This window comes from Eschrichtius robustus, chromosome 10 (genome assembly GCF_028021215.1).
Source record: "Eschrichtius robustus isolate mEscRob2 chromosome 10, mEscRob2.pri, whole genome shotgun sequence".
Classification (NCBI taxonomy): Eukaryota; Metazoa; Chordata; class Mammalia; order Artiodactyla; family Eschrichtiidae; genus Eschrichtius; species Eschrichtius robustus.
The window spans coordinates 37487687-37503487 of record NC_090833.1 but is presented as its reverse complement, the minus strand read 5'-3'; the positions used below and the strand labels follow the sequence as shown (position 1 = coordinate 37503487).

Sequence of the window (15801 nt, the reverse complement as noted above, 5' to 3'; positions counted from 1 at the left end):
TTTTTTCTTGTGATGAGACCTTTTAAGATTTACTCTTTTGGCAACTTTCAAATATATACTACAATGTTATTGACTATAGTAATCATGCTGTACATCACATCTTATGACTTATTTATTTTATGATGGGAAGTTTGTACCTCTTGACCCCCTTCATACATTTTATGCCTCCCCAACCGCCATTCTGTTGCCTGTATCTGCGGTTTTGTTTTGTTTGTTCATTTCTTTTGCTTTTTTTAAAAAAATTTATTTATTTATTTTTGGCTGTGTTGGGTCTTCGTTTCTGTGCGAGAGCTTTCTCTAGTTGTGGCAAGTGGGGGCCACTCTTCATCGTGGTGCGCGGGCCTCTCACTATCGCGGCCTCTCTTGTTGCGGAGCACAGGCTCCAGACGCTCAGGCTCAGTAGTTGTGGCTCACGGGCCTAGTTGCTCCGCGGCATGTGGGATCTTCCCAGACCAGGGCTCGAACCTGTTTCCCCTGCATTAGCAGGCAGATTCTCAACCACTGCGCCACCAGGGAAGCCCTCTTTTGCTTTTTATGTTCCCCATATAAGTGAAATCATATGTATTTGTCTTTCTCTGACTTATTTCACTTAGCATAACATCTTCAAGGTCCATCCATGTCGCAAATGGCAAGATTTTATTATTCTTATGACTGAGTAGTATTCCATTGTTCGTGTGTGTGTGTGTGTGTGTGTGTGTATACACACACCACATCTTCTTTATTCATCCATTGATAGACACTTAGGTTGTTTCCATATGTTTGCTATTGTAAATAGTGCCGCGATAAATATAGTGGTGCATATATCTTGTCAAATTAGTGTTTTTGTTTTCCTTGGATAAATACCCAGAAGTGGAATTGCTGGATCATATGGTAGTTCTATTTTTAAGTTTTTGAGGAACCTCCATACTGTTCTCCACAGTGGCTGCACCAATTTACATTCCCATCAGTAGTGCACGAGTGTTCCCTTTTCTCCACATCCTCACCCACTCTTGTGGTTTCTTGTCGTTTTGACAATAGCCATTCTAACAGGTGTGAGGTGATATCTCATTGTGGTTTTGATTTGCATTTCCCTGATGATTAGCAAAATACAGTTCTTGAAAAATGTTCAAGTAACCTACAGTAAGGCAGGAAAAAGAAAACAGAAAAAAAAAACAACAACTGAGAACAAAACCCCCCACAAAATAGCAGACTTAAGCCCTAACATTTAAAAAATTACATACAATATAAATAGTCTACATACCAATTAAAAGACAGCGTTTGGTAGAACAGATATAAAAGCATAGCCCAATTATATGATTGATACATGCAACTTGGATGCACCTCAAGGGCCTTATGCTGAGTGGGAAAAAAACAATCTCAAGAGATCACATTTTGTATGAATCTGTTTATATAGCGTTCTCAAAATGACAAAATTATTGAGATGAAGAACAAATTAGTGGTTACCGGGGATTAGGGATATTGAGGGGAGGCGGTAGGTATAACTCTAAAGTGGTAGCACAAAGATCTTTGTGGTGATGGAGTAGTTCTATATCTTGATTGCAGTGGTTCTTACACGGATCTACACGTGTGATAAATGGCATAGAACCATACACATTGTACCAATGTCACTATCCTAGTTTTATTATGTAAGATTTAAAAACTAGGGGGAACTGGGTGAAGGTTACATGGGACCTCTCTGTATTATTTTTGCAACTGTCTGTTGCAAATCTATAATTATTTCAAAATAAAAAGTTGAAAAACCTATAGCAAATATCATATTCAATACTGAAACCTTAAAAATATTCCCTTTAAAATCAGAAAAAAATCAAGGATGCCAGCTATCATTATTTACATTCAAAAGTTTATTGGTTGGCCTAGCCCATGCAATAATATCAGACAAACAAAATATTTTAGGTTTAAAAAGAGAAAAAAATGTAATTTTAGATAATATGATTTTCTACGTAGGGAACTGGAGAATCAAGGCATAAATAATAGAATTGAGTTTAGCAGAATTATTAGATACAAGATCAATTTTCAAAAGTCAGCTGCATTTCTATGCAGTAAAAATACCATTTATAGGGGCTTCCCTGGTGGCGCAGTGGTTAAGAATCCGCCTGCCAATGCAGGGGTCACGGGTTCGAGCCCTGGTCCGGGAAGATCCCACATGCTGCGGAGCAACTAAGCCCGTGCGCCACAACTACTGAGCCTGCGCTCTAGAGCCCGCGAGCCACAACTACTGAGCCCCCGTGCCACAACTACTGAAGCCCGCATGCCTAGAGCCCGTGCTCCGCAACAAGAGAAGCCACCGCAAGGAGAAGCCCGCGCACCGCAACGAAGAGTAGCCCCTGCTCGCCGCAACTAGAGAAAAGCCTGCACAGCAACGAAGACCCAACGCAGCCAAAATAAATAAATAAGTAAAATATATTAAAAAAAAAATATGATTTATAAAAGCAAAAAAGAGTGCCATAGAGAAATCTAACAAAAGATGTATGGGACCATTTTGTGGAAAATTATAAAACAAGGTATTAAAGGAGTAAATAAATGGGGAGACATGCTATTTTCAAGTATAGGAAACCTAAATATTTTAAAAACATACAGTCTCTAAACATACAGTCTCTTCATTTGTAGATTTAAATGTAGTTCTGATCAGAGTCTCAACATTAATTTTTGGGAACTTGCCAATCTGATTCTAAAACTTAAAAAGATTTGGTTATCATCTGAAAACCCATGTATGTAACAGCCACATTAAAATATCAAAGAGAAAAATCCTTATTATTTCAACTGATGCAGGAAAAAGAGTAGTCAAGGCACTGATGAACTAGGCAGGCGTCTCTTGCCTTACCTGGTATCAAGATTTAAAAAATAACATTATAGTTATAGAGTACTTGATATTTAAATGTGCACACATTATGACAAGTAAAGAAAAATAAAATGGATGTCAAATTTAGTACAGTATTCTAAGGTTAAAGTAGTGACAGCTGAAGCAGTCTTTGTTACTCTCTAGGTATTAATATCCAAATTCAGAATAAATTAGTAAAACTAGGCCACCAGGATTCTGAGGATTTTATTTTGCAAGTAACACCAAGCACAATTTGATGTTTCTTTAAAAGTGAATTGTGCTGGAATTTTACTGAAATCTGGTGCATGTAATACGATCATCAAAACATTGTAATTTATGAAAATAGTTAATTTTAAAATGGTAACTGGAATATTTTATGTTTCAGTGTCCTTTCACATCATTTCTTTTACCTCCTCTTCCCCTCATTTTACAGAAACTGGATTGACAAAAATCTTCATTTTCCAGAACAGACAGAATTTTCATTTCTATCTGAAAACCTTGAGGCCTAAGATAGTTACGCTTTTTGTCTAAGGGCCCACATAATGAAGTGTCAGAGCCAAGTCTAGAATCAAGACCTCCTTGTTCCTAGTCATTAGCAGCTGCAGCTTTTGCTCCACTCCCATGGGCTTAATGTAGCTTTTTAAAAGTTATCATTGAAATATTGGAAAACACTTTGTTTTTAGATGGTGTATCTTCATAATGACAAATACTTAGAAAAACATTTTCCTCTAACTATGATTTCTCTCAAGGGCCTATGTTTATTATTCAAGGGCTAGAGAAGACCCTGAATTAGCAATGATTCCATCCAATTCCAAAGAGATACTTATTGAGCCAAACACCATGTAATTAGTCCATTTAAATAGAGCAAATAAACCTAAGACAAATTAGTAAAAGCAGACTTTTGTAGATATAAAATAGGAATATAACTAATAAAACAAATTTAATGAGAACAACATTGGTAATAAAAGCATTTTTATTAGCAGATGATCTTAACCTGCATGGATTTCCCCTTGATATGCACAGTGTTTTGTGGATGTACCTGCATTTTTCTGGAGAGCAGGTGTGTAGCTTTTGTTAAATTATCAAAGGAGTCTGTAATTTTAAAGGTTAAGACTTTATTTTAACACAGTGATGGGAGGGAAGGCATATTGGTGCAGTTTCTTGAGGAGTAGGTGATGATAAAAAAGATGGGCTATGCCTGGGAAAAACTGAAAAGGAACAAAATGTATCTACTTCATTTCTGGACTCTCCTGGTATCCTCTGTCTTCCCTTATGCTGTCTTTCCGAAGCAGGAGATGTAGAAAGATTTATTCTTGAAGAAATTAAATAGGAAAAGTTCTGGATTTAGGATACCACAATTCCCTTGTTTTAGCCTTTTGCCTGACTAGCCCCCAGGACCTGGCACTCAAACTCTTAGAGATTTTGTGGGGCTAAAGGGTTTTGCCTCTCATTGGACTGAAATACTGCTCTGTACCTTTTTCTCATGTTGTTCCTTCTTCTCTTTGCCTATCTATGTTTTATCCATTTCCTTAATCCCAGTTCTACTTCTATCTATTTGATAACAGCTTTGGTTATTAATCCCAACCTTACTCATCTGTCCTTTCTCTTTGGCACATTTTATCTTAACATTACATTTTGGTTTCTAAGTTGACAGCGAATTATATGATTAGCTCTTTTCCTCTGTGTGCTTGCGTTGTTTTTGCTGTCTCTCTCACCTTCCTTAGGGTAGTGACTATGTTTTTTTCTTTTTCTTCTCCTCCTCCAGCTGCCTCCATGGTGGCATTCTGGTGAAATGGAAAGAACTAGACTTAGAGTCAGACGACCTGAATCCTTTATCTAGTGCCATTATTTAATCCATGTGATGTTCCCAGTTGATTCTTAATGTGACCCAGCCACAGAACCTCTCTGAGCTCAAGTTTCTTCTTACCTGTAAAATGGAGATAAAAAGGAAAATTGACATAAAACCCCAATATCCAAGAACAGGAATGGTACATTTTGGTGTTCTCACATTACTGGATGTAAACTGTTGTCCTTTAGAACTCCACTGCCTTGGACATTCATGCTCTTTTACTGGAATCCCAACTTCTCTGCAACTTTCTCTAGCCAGCTCTGCAACTTCGTTTCAGTCCCTCAAGATTCAGGTTGGGAGCATGTGATTGCTACACCTAGGTCTTTTGCCTTCGGCTTTTGCAGTGAGTCATAGGGTTCTGCTTCCCCTCTCTCGGGATTTCTTCAGAAAAGGGAGAGTATTTTGGTACTAGGGAGCCCAAAGGACAAATAGCCACCTCATCCATTTAATGCAGTTTTTCCTTCTTGTTTAACACCATTTTATACATAGTTGTTTTAATCTATAATTCCCTAATGACATGATGTTGAACATCTTTTCATATGGTTACTTGCCATCATTTTATCTTCTTTGGTAAGGTGTCTGTTAAAGTCTTTTGCCCATTTTAAAATCAGGCTGTGTGTTGTCTTACTGTTGAGTTTTAAGAGTTCTGTGTATATTTTGGATAACAGTCCTTTATCAGATGTGTCTTTTGCAAATATTTCTTCCAGTATGTGGCTTGTTTCCTCATTCTCTTGACATTGTCTTTCACAGAGCAGAAGTTTTTAATTTTAATGAAGTCCAGCTTATCAGTTATTTCTTTCATGAATTATTCCTCTTGTATCTAAAAAACCATCACATGCCCTAGGTCATCTGTTTTCTCCTATGTTATTTTCTAGGAGTTTTATAGTTTTATGTTTTACATTTAGGTCTATGATCCATTTGGAGTTAATTTTTGTGAAGGTCTTTGTCTAGATTCATTTTTTTTTACTTGTAAATGTCCATTTCTCCTAGCCCCATTTATTGAAAAGACTATCATTGCTACTACCATTGTATTGCCTTTGCTTCTTTGTCAAAGATCAGTTGACTACATTTACATGGGTCTATTTCTAGCTCTCTATTCTGTTCCATTGATCTGTTTGTTTGTTCTTTTCCTAATACTATACTGTCTTGATTACTATTAACTTTACAGTAAGTCTTAAAGTTGGTTAGTGTCAGTCCTCCAACTTTGTTCTTTTACTTCAGTATTGAGTTGGCTGTTCTGGGTCTTTATCCTCTCCATTTAAACTTTAGAATCAGTTTGTCTGTATCCACAAAGTAACTTGCTAGTATGTTGATTAGGATTGCATTGAACTTAAAGATCAAGTTGAGAAGAACTGACATCTTGACAATATTGAGTCTTCCTATCCATGAACATGGAATATCTATTTCATTCTTCTTTGATAGCTTTCATCAGTTTTGTAGTTTTCTTCATAGAGATCTTAAACATATTTTGTTAGATTTATACCTATTTGTTAGATTTATATAAATGGTAATGTGTTTTGAACTTCAAATTCCACTTGTTCATTGTTGGTATATAGGAAAGTGATTGACTTTTGTACAGTAACCTTGTATTTTGCAACCGTGCCATGATTGCTTATTTAGTTCCAGAAGCTTTTTGGTTGATTCTCTCAGATTTTCTACATAAATGATCATATCATCTGCTCAACATAGAGGACCATGTCATATGCAAGAATAAAAATTTTTTAAAAGAGAAAAGTATAGAGAATAATATATTACATACTCATGTACTCACCACCTAGATTTAACATGTTAATGTTTTTCATATTAGTTAAGGTTAAAAAAATAGTATATTATGGATAAAGTTGAAACATCCTTTACAGTCTCAATCCCTTCTCTCCCAGGATATAATCACTCTCAAAGTTGGTATGCAGTTTTTCCTTTCATGATTTTTATTCTAAAACTTGTATATCTATCCATCCATCCATTCACCCATCATACAGAGATATTCATTCCCTTATATTTTCTTCTGAAAATTCTAAAGCTTTGCTTGTCGCATTTAGATAATTTAACATTTAATCAATCCCCTAATCTTTTGCTATTATAAACATTGCTTCAACTTGTTAACTGGTATAAACTTCTTTCTGTACCTGTGGAATCTATCTATAGAGTAAATTCCTAAGTGTGGGATTGCTGCTAGGAGTTTTGATCTTTGACCAATAAATATAGTCATGTAAACATGACCATAGTTGAGATACAGACAGTTCCATCACCCCAAAATGTTTCCTTGTGTTTCTTTGTACTGCTGTACTTTCTATTATGGTTCTGCTTTTTCTAACATGTTATATAAATGGAGTCATACAGCATGTAGTCTTGTGTCTAGCTTTTTTCACTTAGCAAAATTTGCTTCTCAGATTCATTTTTTTGTTGTGTGTATCAGTAACTCTTTCATTTGTATTGCTGAGTAGTATACTATTGTATAGATATGCCACAATTTGTTTATCAGGACATTTGGGTTCTTTCTAGGTTTTTGGCTGTTATGAATAATGTTCTTATGAACATTCATGTACAAGTATTTATGTGGACATAAATTTTCATTCCTCTGGGGTAAATACTTAGAAGACTAATTGCTGGAATATATGATAAATATGTTTAACTTTGTAAGAAACTTCTAAGCTGTTTCCCAAAATGATTGTTTCATTTTGTATTCTCATCAGCAGTATATGAGAGTTCTAGTTGGTCCACATCCTCATTAACACTTGGTTTTGTCAGATTTGTAAATTTTAGATCATCTAGTGGGTGTATAATGCTATCTCATTATGTTTTTAATTAACATTTCCTTGATGAATAATGATATTGAGCTTCTTTTCATGTGCTTATTTGCCACCTGTGTATCTTTTTTTGGTGAAGTGTCTGTTCAAATCTTCTGTCCAATTTTTAAAATGTGGGTTCTTTGCTTTCTTAATATTGAGTTTTGAGATTTTTTTTATGGTCCTTTATCAGTCTTATCAGATACATTTTGCAAATATTTCCTCTTGGTCTATAACTTTTTAACAGGGTCTTTTGAGGAATACATGTTTTAACTTCTGAAGAAGTCTAGTTTATCAATTTTTTTCTTTTAAACTTCATGCTTTTTGTATCCAATTTAAGAAATCTTTGCCTAATCACCCAAGGCCAGGAAGATTTTCTCCTATGTTTTCTTCTAGATGTTTTATAGTTTTAGCTCTTACATTTAGTTCTATTAATGATTCATTTCAAGTTAAATTTTGCATATGGCACGAGGTAAGGATAATATATATTATTTTATTATAATTTATATAATTACATAGTATATTTTATGCTATATTTATATATATATATTTCTATTTTATTCCATTGGTCTGTGTCTATTTTTATGCCACTGCCACACTGTCTTTATTACTGTAGCTTTTACAGTAAGTCTTGAATTAGATGAAATTGAAGAATAATTGGGAAGAGAAATTGACACAAGACTAAAAGGGGCAGTCCAGTGGGAGACATACTTTGATTCAATGAAGAGAGATTTTAGACTTCCCTGGTGGTGCAGTGGTTAAGAATCTGCCTGCCAATGCAGGGGACAAGGGTTCAAGCCCTGGTTTGGGAAGATCCCACATGCCGCGGAGCAACTAAGCCCTTGTGCCACAACTACTGAGCCTGCGCTCTAGAGCCCACGAGCCACAACTACTGAGCCTACGTGCCACGACTACTGAAGACCACATGCCCTAGGGCTGCGTGCTGCATCTACTGAGCCCGCGTGCTGCAACTATTGAAGCCCGCGCGCCTGGAGCCCGTGCTCTGCAGCAAGAGAAGCCACCGCAGTGAGAAGCCCGTGCACCGCAACGAAGAGTAGCCCCCACTCACTGCAACTAGAGAACGCCCACGCGCAGCAATGAAAACCCAGTGCAGCCAAAAAAAGAGAGAGAGATTTTAGCACTAAGAAAATGGAGAAGGCCTTGTAAAAGGTGCTGGATTACCCATCTCTTGGAAAAACCAGGGCTTGGATGTCAGCTAAGGTGAAGCTTTCAGTTGTAATGCAGGAGAAGGATAATGGCAGATCTGTACTCTGAGTATCCTTTTCAAGCCTTGTGTCTTGGGATTTCCTTTTATCTTTTTTTCCCCCTGTGGCACTTAGGCTTAATCTTCATTGACAGAAAGATAGTTGGTGCTTTCTGGAATTTAGCAGTTTTCCTGCCTGTGTGGTCTTTGAGCTTTCCTATGAGCTGGCATGTAGGATTCTGCAATTCTTCACTGATGTTTTGGAAACCAAGCTCTTTGAGATCATTTGGATTGGAATTCTCTCCCTCTCTCTCTTTTTTTTTTTAAAATTTATTTTATTGAAGTATAGTTGATTTACAATGTTGTGTTAATTTCTGCTGTACAGCAAAGTGATTCAGTTATACGTACATATACATTCTTTTCATATTCTTTTCCATTATGGTTTATCACAAGATATTGAACATAGTTTCCTGTGCTATATAGTAGGACCTTGTTGTTTGTCCGTTCTCTATATAATAGTTTGCTTCTGTTAATTGCAAACTCCCAATTTATCCCCCACACCACCTCCCCCCTTGGCAACCACAAGTCTGTTCTCTATGTCTGTAAGTCTGTTTCTCTTTCATAGATAAGTTCATTAGTGTCATATTTTGGATTCTATATATAAGTGATATCATATGGTATTTGTCTTTCTCTTTCTGACTTCACTTAGTATGATAATCTCTAGGTCCATCCATGTTGCTGCAAATGGCATTATTTCATTTTCTTATGTCTGAGTTGTATATATTAGTTGTATACATATACCACATCTTCTTTATCTGTTCATCTGTCGATGGACATTTGGGTTGCTTCTATGTCTTGGCTATTGTGAATAGTGCTGCTATGAACATATGAGTACATGTTATCTTTTTGAATTATAGTTTTGTCTGGATATATGCCCAGGAGTGGGATTGCTGGATCATATGGCAATTCTATTTTTAGTTTTTTGAGGAGCTTCCATACTGTTTTCCATAGTGGCTGCACCATTACATTCCCATCAACAGTGTAGGAGGGTTTCCTTTTCTCCACACCCTCTCCAGCATTTGTTATTTGTAGACTTTTTAATGATGGCCATTCTGACTGGTGTGAGGTGATACCTCATTGTAGTTTTGATTTGCATTTCTCTAATAACTAGCGATGTTCAGCATCTTTTCATGTGGCTATTGGCTATCTGTATGTCTTCTTTGGAGACACGTCTCTTTAGGTCTTCTGCCCATATTTTGATTGTGTTGTTTGTTTTTTTGTAACTGAGTTGCATGAGCTGTTTGTATATTTTGGAAATTAAACCCTTGTTGGTCATATTATTTGCAAATATTTTCTCCCAGTCTGCAGGTTGTCTTTTCATTTTATTTATGGTTTCTTTCACCATTTTGATTACTGTAGCTTTGTAATATTGTCTGAAGTCTGGGAGGGTTATGCCTCCTGCTTTGTTCTTTTTCCTCAGTATTGCTTTGGCATTTCTGGGTCTTTTGTGATTCCATATAAATTTTAGGATTATTTGTTCTAGTTCTGTGAAAAAGGTCATGGGTAATTTGATAGGGATTGCATTAAATCTGTAGATTGTTTTGGGTAGTATGGCCATTTTAACAATATTAATTCTTCCAATCCAAAAGCATGGAATAGCTTCCCATTTCTTTAAATCTTCTTCAATTTCCTTTTTCAGTGTTTTATAGTTCTTGGTGTATAAGTCTTTCACCTCCTTGGTGAGGTTTATTCTTAAGTATTTTTTGATGTGATTTTAAAAGGGGTTGTTTTTTTACTTTCCCTTTCTGATATTTCATTGTTAGTGTAAAGAAATGCAACCAATTTCTGTATGTTAATCTTGTATCCTGCTACCCTGCTGAATTCATTTATCAGTTCTAGTAGTTTTTGTGTGGAGTCTTTAGGGTTTTCAGTATATATTTAGTATCATGTCATCTGCATATAATGACAATTTTACCTCTTCTCTTCCAGTTTGGATACCTTTTATTTGGACAGGAACTCTTCTTGATATCTGCTTATTCCCAGAAAGAAGTTACTTCTCACTCTTGTTTAAAACCTGTTGTCCAGATCTGGCCTGTTAAGGTCTTCTTTTGGCATGAGTGGAATGAGGGAGTTCCTATGATGGGTTTTAAATAAGGAACATAAATAATTTAAACCTTAGAAAGTTATCTGACATGAAATTGGGTGCCGTAGGAGTAATTTAGTTCCCTCTACCTCTTTGTCAGGAAGCTGTAAGAGATTTCTGCATGGAGTATGAGATTAGATTGGATGACTTTTAAGGGCCCTTCTAACTCTCTGCATTCAAGCTTTGATCAGAAGTCCCAGCTTCTTTTCTCTAATGACTTAGACTTGAAAATCTAGTCCTAACTCTAGTCTTGGCACATAGTAGTTACTCAATAAATGCTGGTTAAATAAATTAATTTGCAAGAATTCTTCACGGTGTCCTCTTTTTCTCTCTTGCAGTTAAAAGAGCCAAATTCCAGGGTTCACCAGGTAAGGCCAGCCTTTAATTATTATGTTCTTCTCCCCATACTTGCTGTGATGTAAAAGCATTCTTTCAAAAAATCATTAATTTCATTTGATTCATTGATTAAATTAGTTAAATTCACTAAGTTCATTAAATTAATTAAAAATCAGTATGGGAAGAGATTGGTCAAGGGGGTACAAAGTTTAAGTTATGCAAAATGAATTATTTCTGGAGAGCTAATGTACAACAATGTGTCTATGGTTAACAAGTATTGTATACTTGAAATTTGCTAAGAGGGTAGGTCTTAAGTGTTCTCAACACACACACACACACACACACTCACACACAGAAAATGCTAATTATGAGGTGGTGAGGAATGTGAATTAGCTTGATTGTGGTGATTATTTCACATTGTATACATATATAAAATCATCAAGTTGTACACCTTAAATATATACAATTTTTAATTGCCAATTACACTTCAAAAAGTTGAAAAAAAACAGTGCTATCGTAAAACATCAAAGAAATCTATATCAATCTGGTGAAAAGTTAGTCTCCTTACCTCTTGGCCAACTCAGTTCTGCTTCTCAGAAGTAACTATTTTGAGGCTTTTATATACCTTTTCAGAATTTTACTCTGTATGTGCATGTATACACTAATGGATCAGCTACACATGTCTTTGTGCAACCTGCTTTTTTTCCAACAACATATCATGAAAGTCTTTTCTTGTGTATATGTGTGTATACATATATCTGGTTCTTTCTTTCAAAGTGTTGTACACACACTGCTATATTTAAAACAGATAACCAACAAGAACCTACTGTAAAAAAAAAAGTATACAGAATTTTGTTGTACCCTAGGTCCCTTATTGAATATTCAGGTCATTTCAATTTTTTTGCTATTATAAGCAATAAATGTTCTTGTGCATTTATCATTGCCTGCTTTTGAAAATGTATCTGTATGCTAGAGTCTAGAAGTAGAGAATTGTTGGGCCAAAGTATGTATTTTAAACATATTTGGTAGCTGCTGCCAAATTTCATTTCTGAAAAATTTTGCTAGCTTATAGTCAGACCAAAAGTATATGGGTGTCTGTTTTCCCCAATCCTTATCAATATTAGATAATATGAAACTTTTTAATCTTTGCTCATCTGAAGGTGAAAATGGTATCTCCTTATTTTAATACACATTTTCTTAACTGAATGTCAAGTTAGTTATAAAGACTTACTCTAGTTCCTTCTGGGGGCAAAAGGAGGGTACTGTGGATTATGGGGGAAAAAACACGATTGGGAAGCCAAGAAAATCTGAAATACCAAATCTGGGTGCAACAGGAACTAAAGTAGTTTCTGGGCCTACTGCTCTCTCCAGTGGCTCTGGGTTAGGGCTTCTCTTCTTTCTGAGAAGCTTTTCTGCTCTCCTTTCTCTTCCAGCAGGCTTTTTATGCTTACCTGTCTTGCACACACCCCATAGTGGCTGCTCCAATAGAATTTATATGCCTCTCCTTCAAGCTTCAGCACCAATCAATTGTTACTATTTCTTTGTTTTCCCTACTGAACATCTTTTGAGAGGGAATCATGTTGGTCTCAGCTTTTGGTCAGCTTATGAATTGGCTGGCTGCTTTTGGGTGGCATCTCCTTTTGGTCTAGTCAGCTATGGTTGGATATGGGGAATGGAGTACAAAATCCTATGATAGAAAACAGCTTAGGGGTATACTGCATTGCTACTACCAAATATGTATGGGAATTCCCTCATGTGGGTGGGCTTGTATCCTCATATATCTTTGGTATAATTGTAGACTAATTGTAGGTATAAAACTACATAGGTTTTTTTGATACTTAAGAGAAAGATTTACCTTCTGCTAGAAGTGCATGACAGTGCCCATTTTCTCACACCTCTAACATAGGTAATTGTTTTAAGCAATCTTTGGCAATTTGATGAGTCAAAAATGATAGTCTTTTTTTTCATTTTATAAAATTATGATTAACTTCTTACATAGAGAAGTGAACTCTCAATTCAGTGTCCCTCATCATGGCTGATACAAAGGAAGTAACAAAATGTGCTGTGTTAAGTCTTAGGTCAGATTTCTGAGTTTTGAGATCCAGGCCACCTACCTTTGTTTGGTACTCAATTTATACTCTCAGGTTAGAGAATTTCCTTTTTCCGACTCTGTGATAATATTTTTTTTTTTATGTAAGTTGTGCTTTAGGCCAGGGTGAATAGATCAAGCTTGAAATCCATTTCCTTTATGAGGATTTTTCCTCAATTCTTGTCCCTGTAAACAAATAGAGGTAACTCTTTCCTCTTCTGCCTTCCTTTAGTACTTTTTCTCTTTCTCTGTGGTACTTATTTCTTTATACATTTTATTAATTTGCATATCTTATCTTTCCTGTAAGATCAATTAGATTATTATTTTTTCAAACTGCAGGTGGTCTATAAAGTCAATTTAGTTACTTATGATTAATATTTTAAAAATTAGAATAAAAATATCAATGTATCACATCTTGCATTTCATAAAGCTTTTGTTTTTGTTTGTATGTGTGTGTATGTGTATCTACTGGTCAAATATAAAATATAGTCCTTAAATTTGAAAAACACTATTGTAGATTATGCTTTTGAGAACAGTGTGTGTTTTCTAATTTTTCTGTACCTCTCTTCTTAGAATGATGCTATATTGTACAATATATAATTCCATTTTTTCTTACATATACTGTAATTTGGACATTACTTAATTCCAAGGACTTTGTGAGACTGGATAACCATCTGAGCACTAAGTATTATATCTTTGTTTTGCATTTTTTCAAAGACAAATTTAACACATATGTGACCCTGAAAGTGCAAAATGTGAAGAGCACAACTGTAGCAGTCCGTGGCGATCAACCTTCCTGGGAACAAGATTTTATGTTGTAAGTACTTTGCAGCAGCAGCAGCATGCCTACAATATTTGACAATATTTCCAAGGTAATCACATTGGATTAAACAAGTAGAGGCTGAAGATTTTGTGTATATCTAAGACTTATAAAATATGTTAAATATTTAAAAACACATTTTAATAGCATGTTAAATATTCTTTTTGAAAACTAGAGAGAGGAACAAGTGAGGTGTGTGGTAGGTAAAGTACATCTGCAGTTTTGTTGTCTCCCGATTTGTAATCTATTTTCAGAGGCGAATTATGAATTTGAGTAAATGCTCAGTTTACATGGGTGAAAACACTACCTAGTCAGATTTTCCTAGTGGTCAGAATTAGGTATAGTATAACATACGGAGCATGATATTAAACCTAACTTAATCTTTCTTTGATTCTCAGAATGTGGTTATGCATGTGAGGACTGTGTGTTTCCAAGTCACCTGCTTTGGAAGATGAGGATGTCTGTGCTTATAATCCTTTTGCTTTATGGAGTAAAATGTTCTACCTTCATCTAATTAATAAAAATGAGTAAATATTAGTAGAAGTGCTTGCATATGACACAAAATTTAGTATATTATGATTGTAAGCTCTGGCTTCAAAAACTTGCTATTTCCTTTTTTCCTCTTAAATTTCAACAATTTTTTTTTTCTGCTCTAGGAAAGGGAAGAAAAATGTACAATATCATTTTGAAGGGCTGACCAAATCACTTAGCTTCTCTGAGTGTCAGTTTCCTTATCTGTAAAGGTCTACTCTCGCTTACAAGGTTATGCTTATTTTTTGGGAAGGTGGGCACAAGGGGGTCAACCAAGAAAATGTATTAAAATTGCAGTGAAATTTGTGATTGAAGTGACATTGCTTTGCGAGTTTTATAGTCCATCTCAGACACAGGATGACTCTTTTTATGGGGAAACATTCCAATCCTCTGGGCTTTTAGTATATTGCTGCTTATAGTACCATTTAGGAAACTTTATTATAATAGTTAAAGGTTAAGATTATGAGGGTTTGGGCTAAGACAGTAACAGAAGGATAGATAGAAAAGGATGGATAGAAGCTGTTAAGGAGGTAGAACCAAGACTTGTCTTGGATGATTGGGTGAGTGGTGTGCTACTCATTAGGATAGGAGATAATAATATATCAGTTATGAACAAGCTTATATTTGAAGTTCTTATAGGACAGGTAAGAAGAAAGTTACAGAAGATAAGTTAGAAACTGAACCTGGTACTCATGGAAGCCTGGGTTGGAGAAATATTTTGGTCAGTTGAAGCCATAGGCAGAGACGAGAAAGCTTAGGAAGAGTGTGTTGGGTGAGAAAAGGGCCTGGGGTAGAGCCTGGAGAGCACCAGCATTTAAAGAGGGGACAAAGAGGACTAGGAAGGAGTGAACAGAGAGCAAGAAGGAGAAATGAGATAGTAGTGTCCTGGAAGCTGAAGAACTGGGGCTTCAAGAAGAGACTAGTGGTGTCAAATTTCTCACTGGTTGCCTCTCTCTCAAGATTATGAACCTCATTTCTTCCTGTCTGTTATATTGACATCAGAGTGAGACCATTTGTTTCTTTCTTCACTCATGTAAAGTCAAGTATGAACAGTTTTTTCAAGTCTCTTCCCTGTTAGCCATACCACAGTTCTGGCTGTGGTATATAAACTTAGCAATCCTGCTTTCTCTTGATTTCCAGTTGGCTCTAATAATCACTCGCTGTTATAACTGTTCCCAGCATGTGAAACATATTAATCTTCTGCAGTCTCTGATCAAATAAAGCA

At 35.8% G+C, this 15801-nt stretch overlaps 1 protein-coding gene across 2 annotated transcripts in view; it reads left to right on the top strand.

Annotated features, from left to right (window-relative positions):
• The window catches only part of UNC13B (unc-13 homolog B), a 233920-nt gene that overhangs the window by 49121 nt on the left and 168998 nt on the right, over nucleotides 1-15801 (top strand). Inside the window, exons 2-3 of one of the 2 annotated variants that reach the window (XM_068551974.1) lie at nucleotides 11139-11168; nucleotides 13943-14042. In XM_068551974.1, the coding sequence (XP_068408075.1) occupies nucleotides 11139-11168; nucleotides 13943-14042 (130 nt within the window). The remainder of the gene's footprint in view (nucleotides 1-11138; nucleotides 11169-13942; nucleotides 14043-15801) is intronic. The other variant, XM_068551975.1, reaches the window with a different exon arrangement.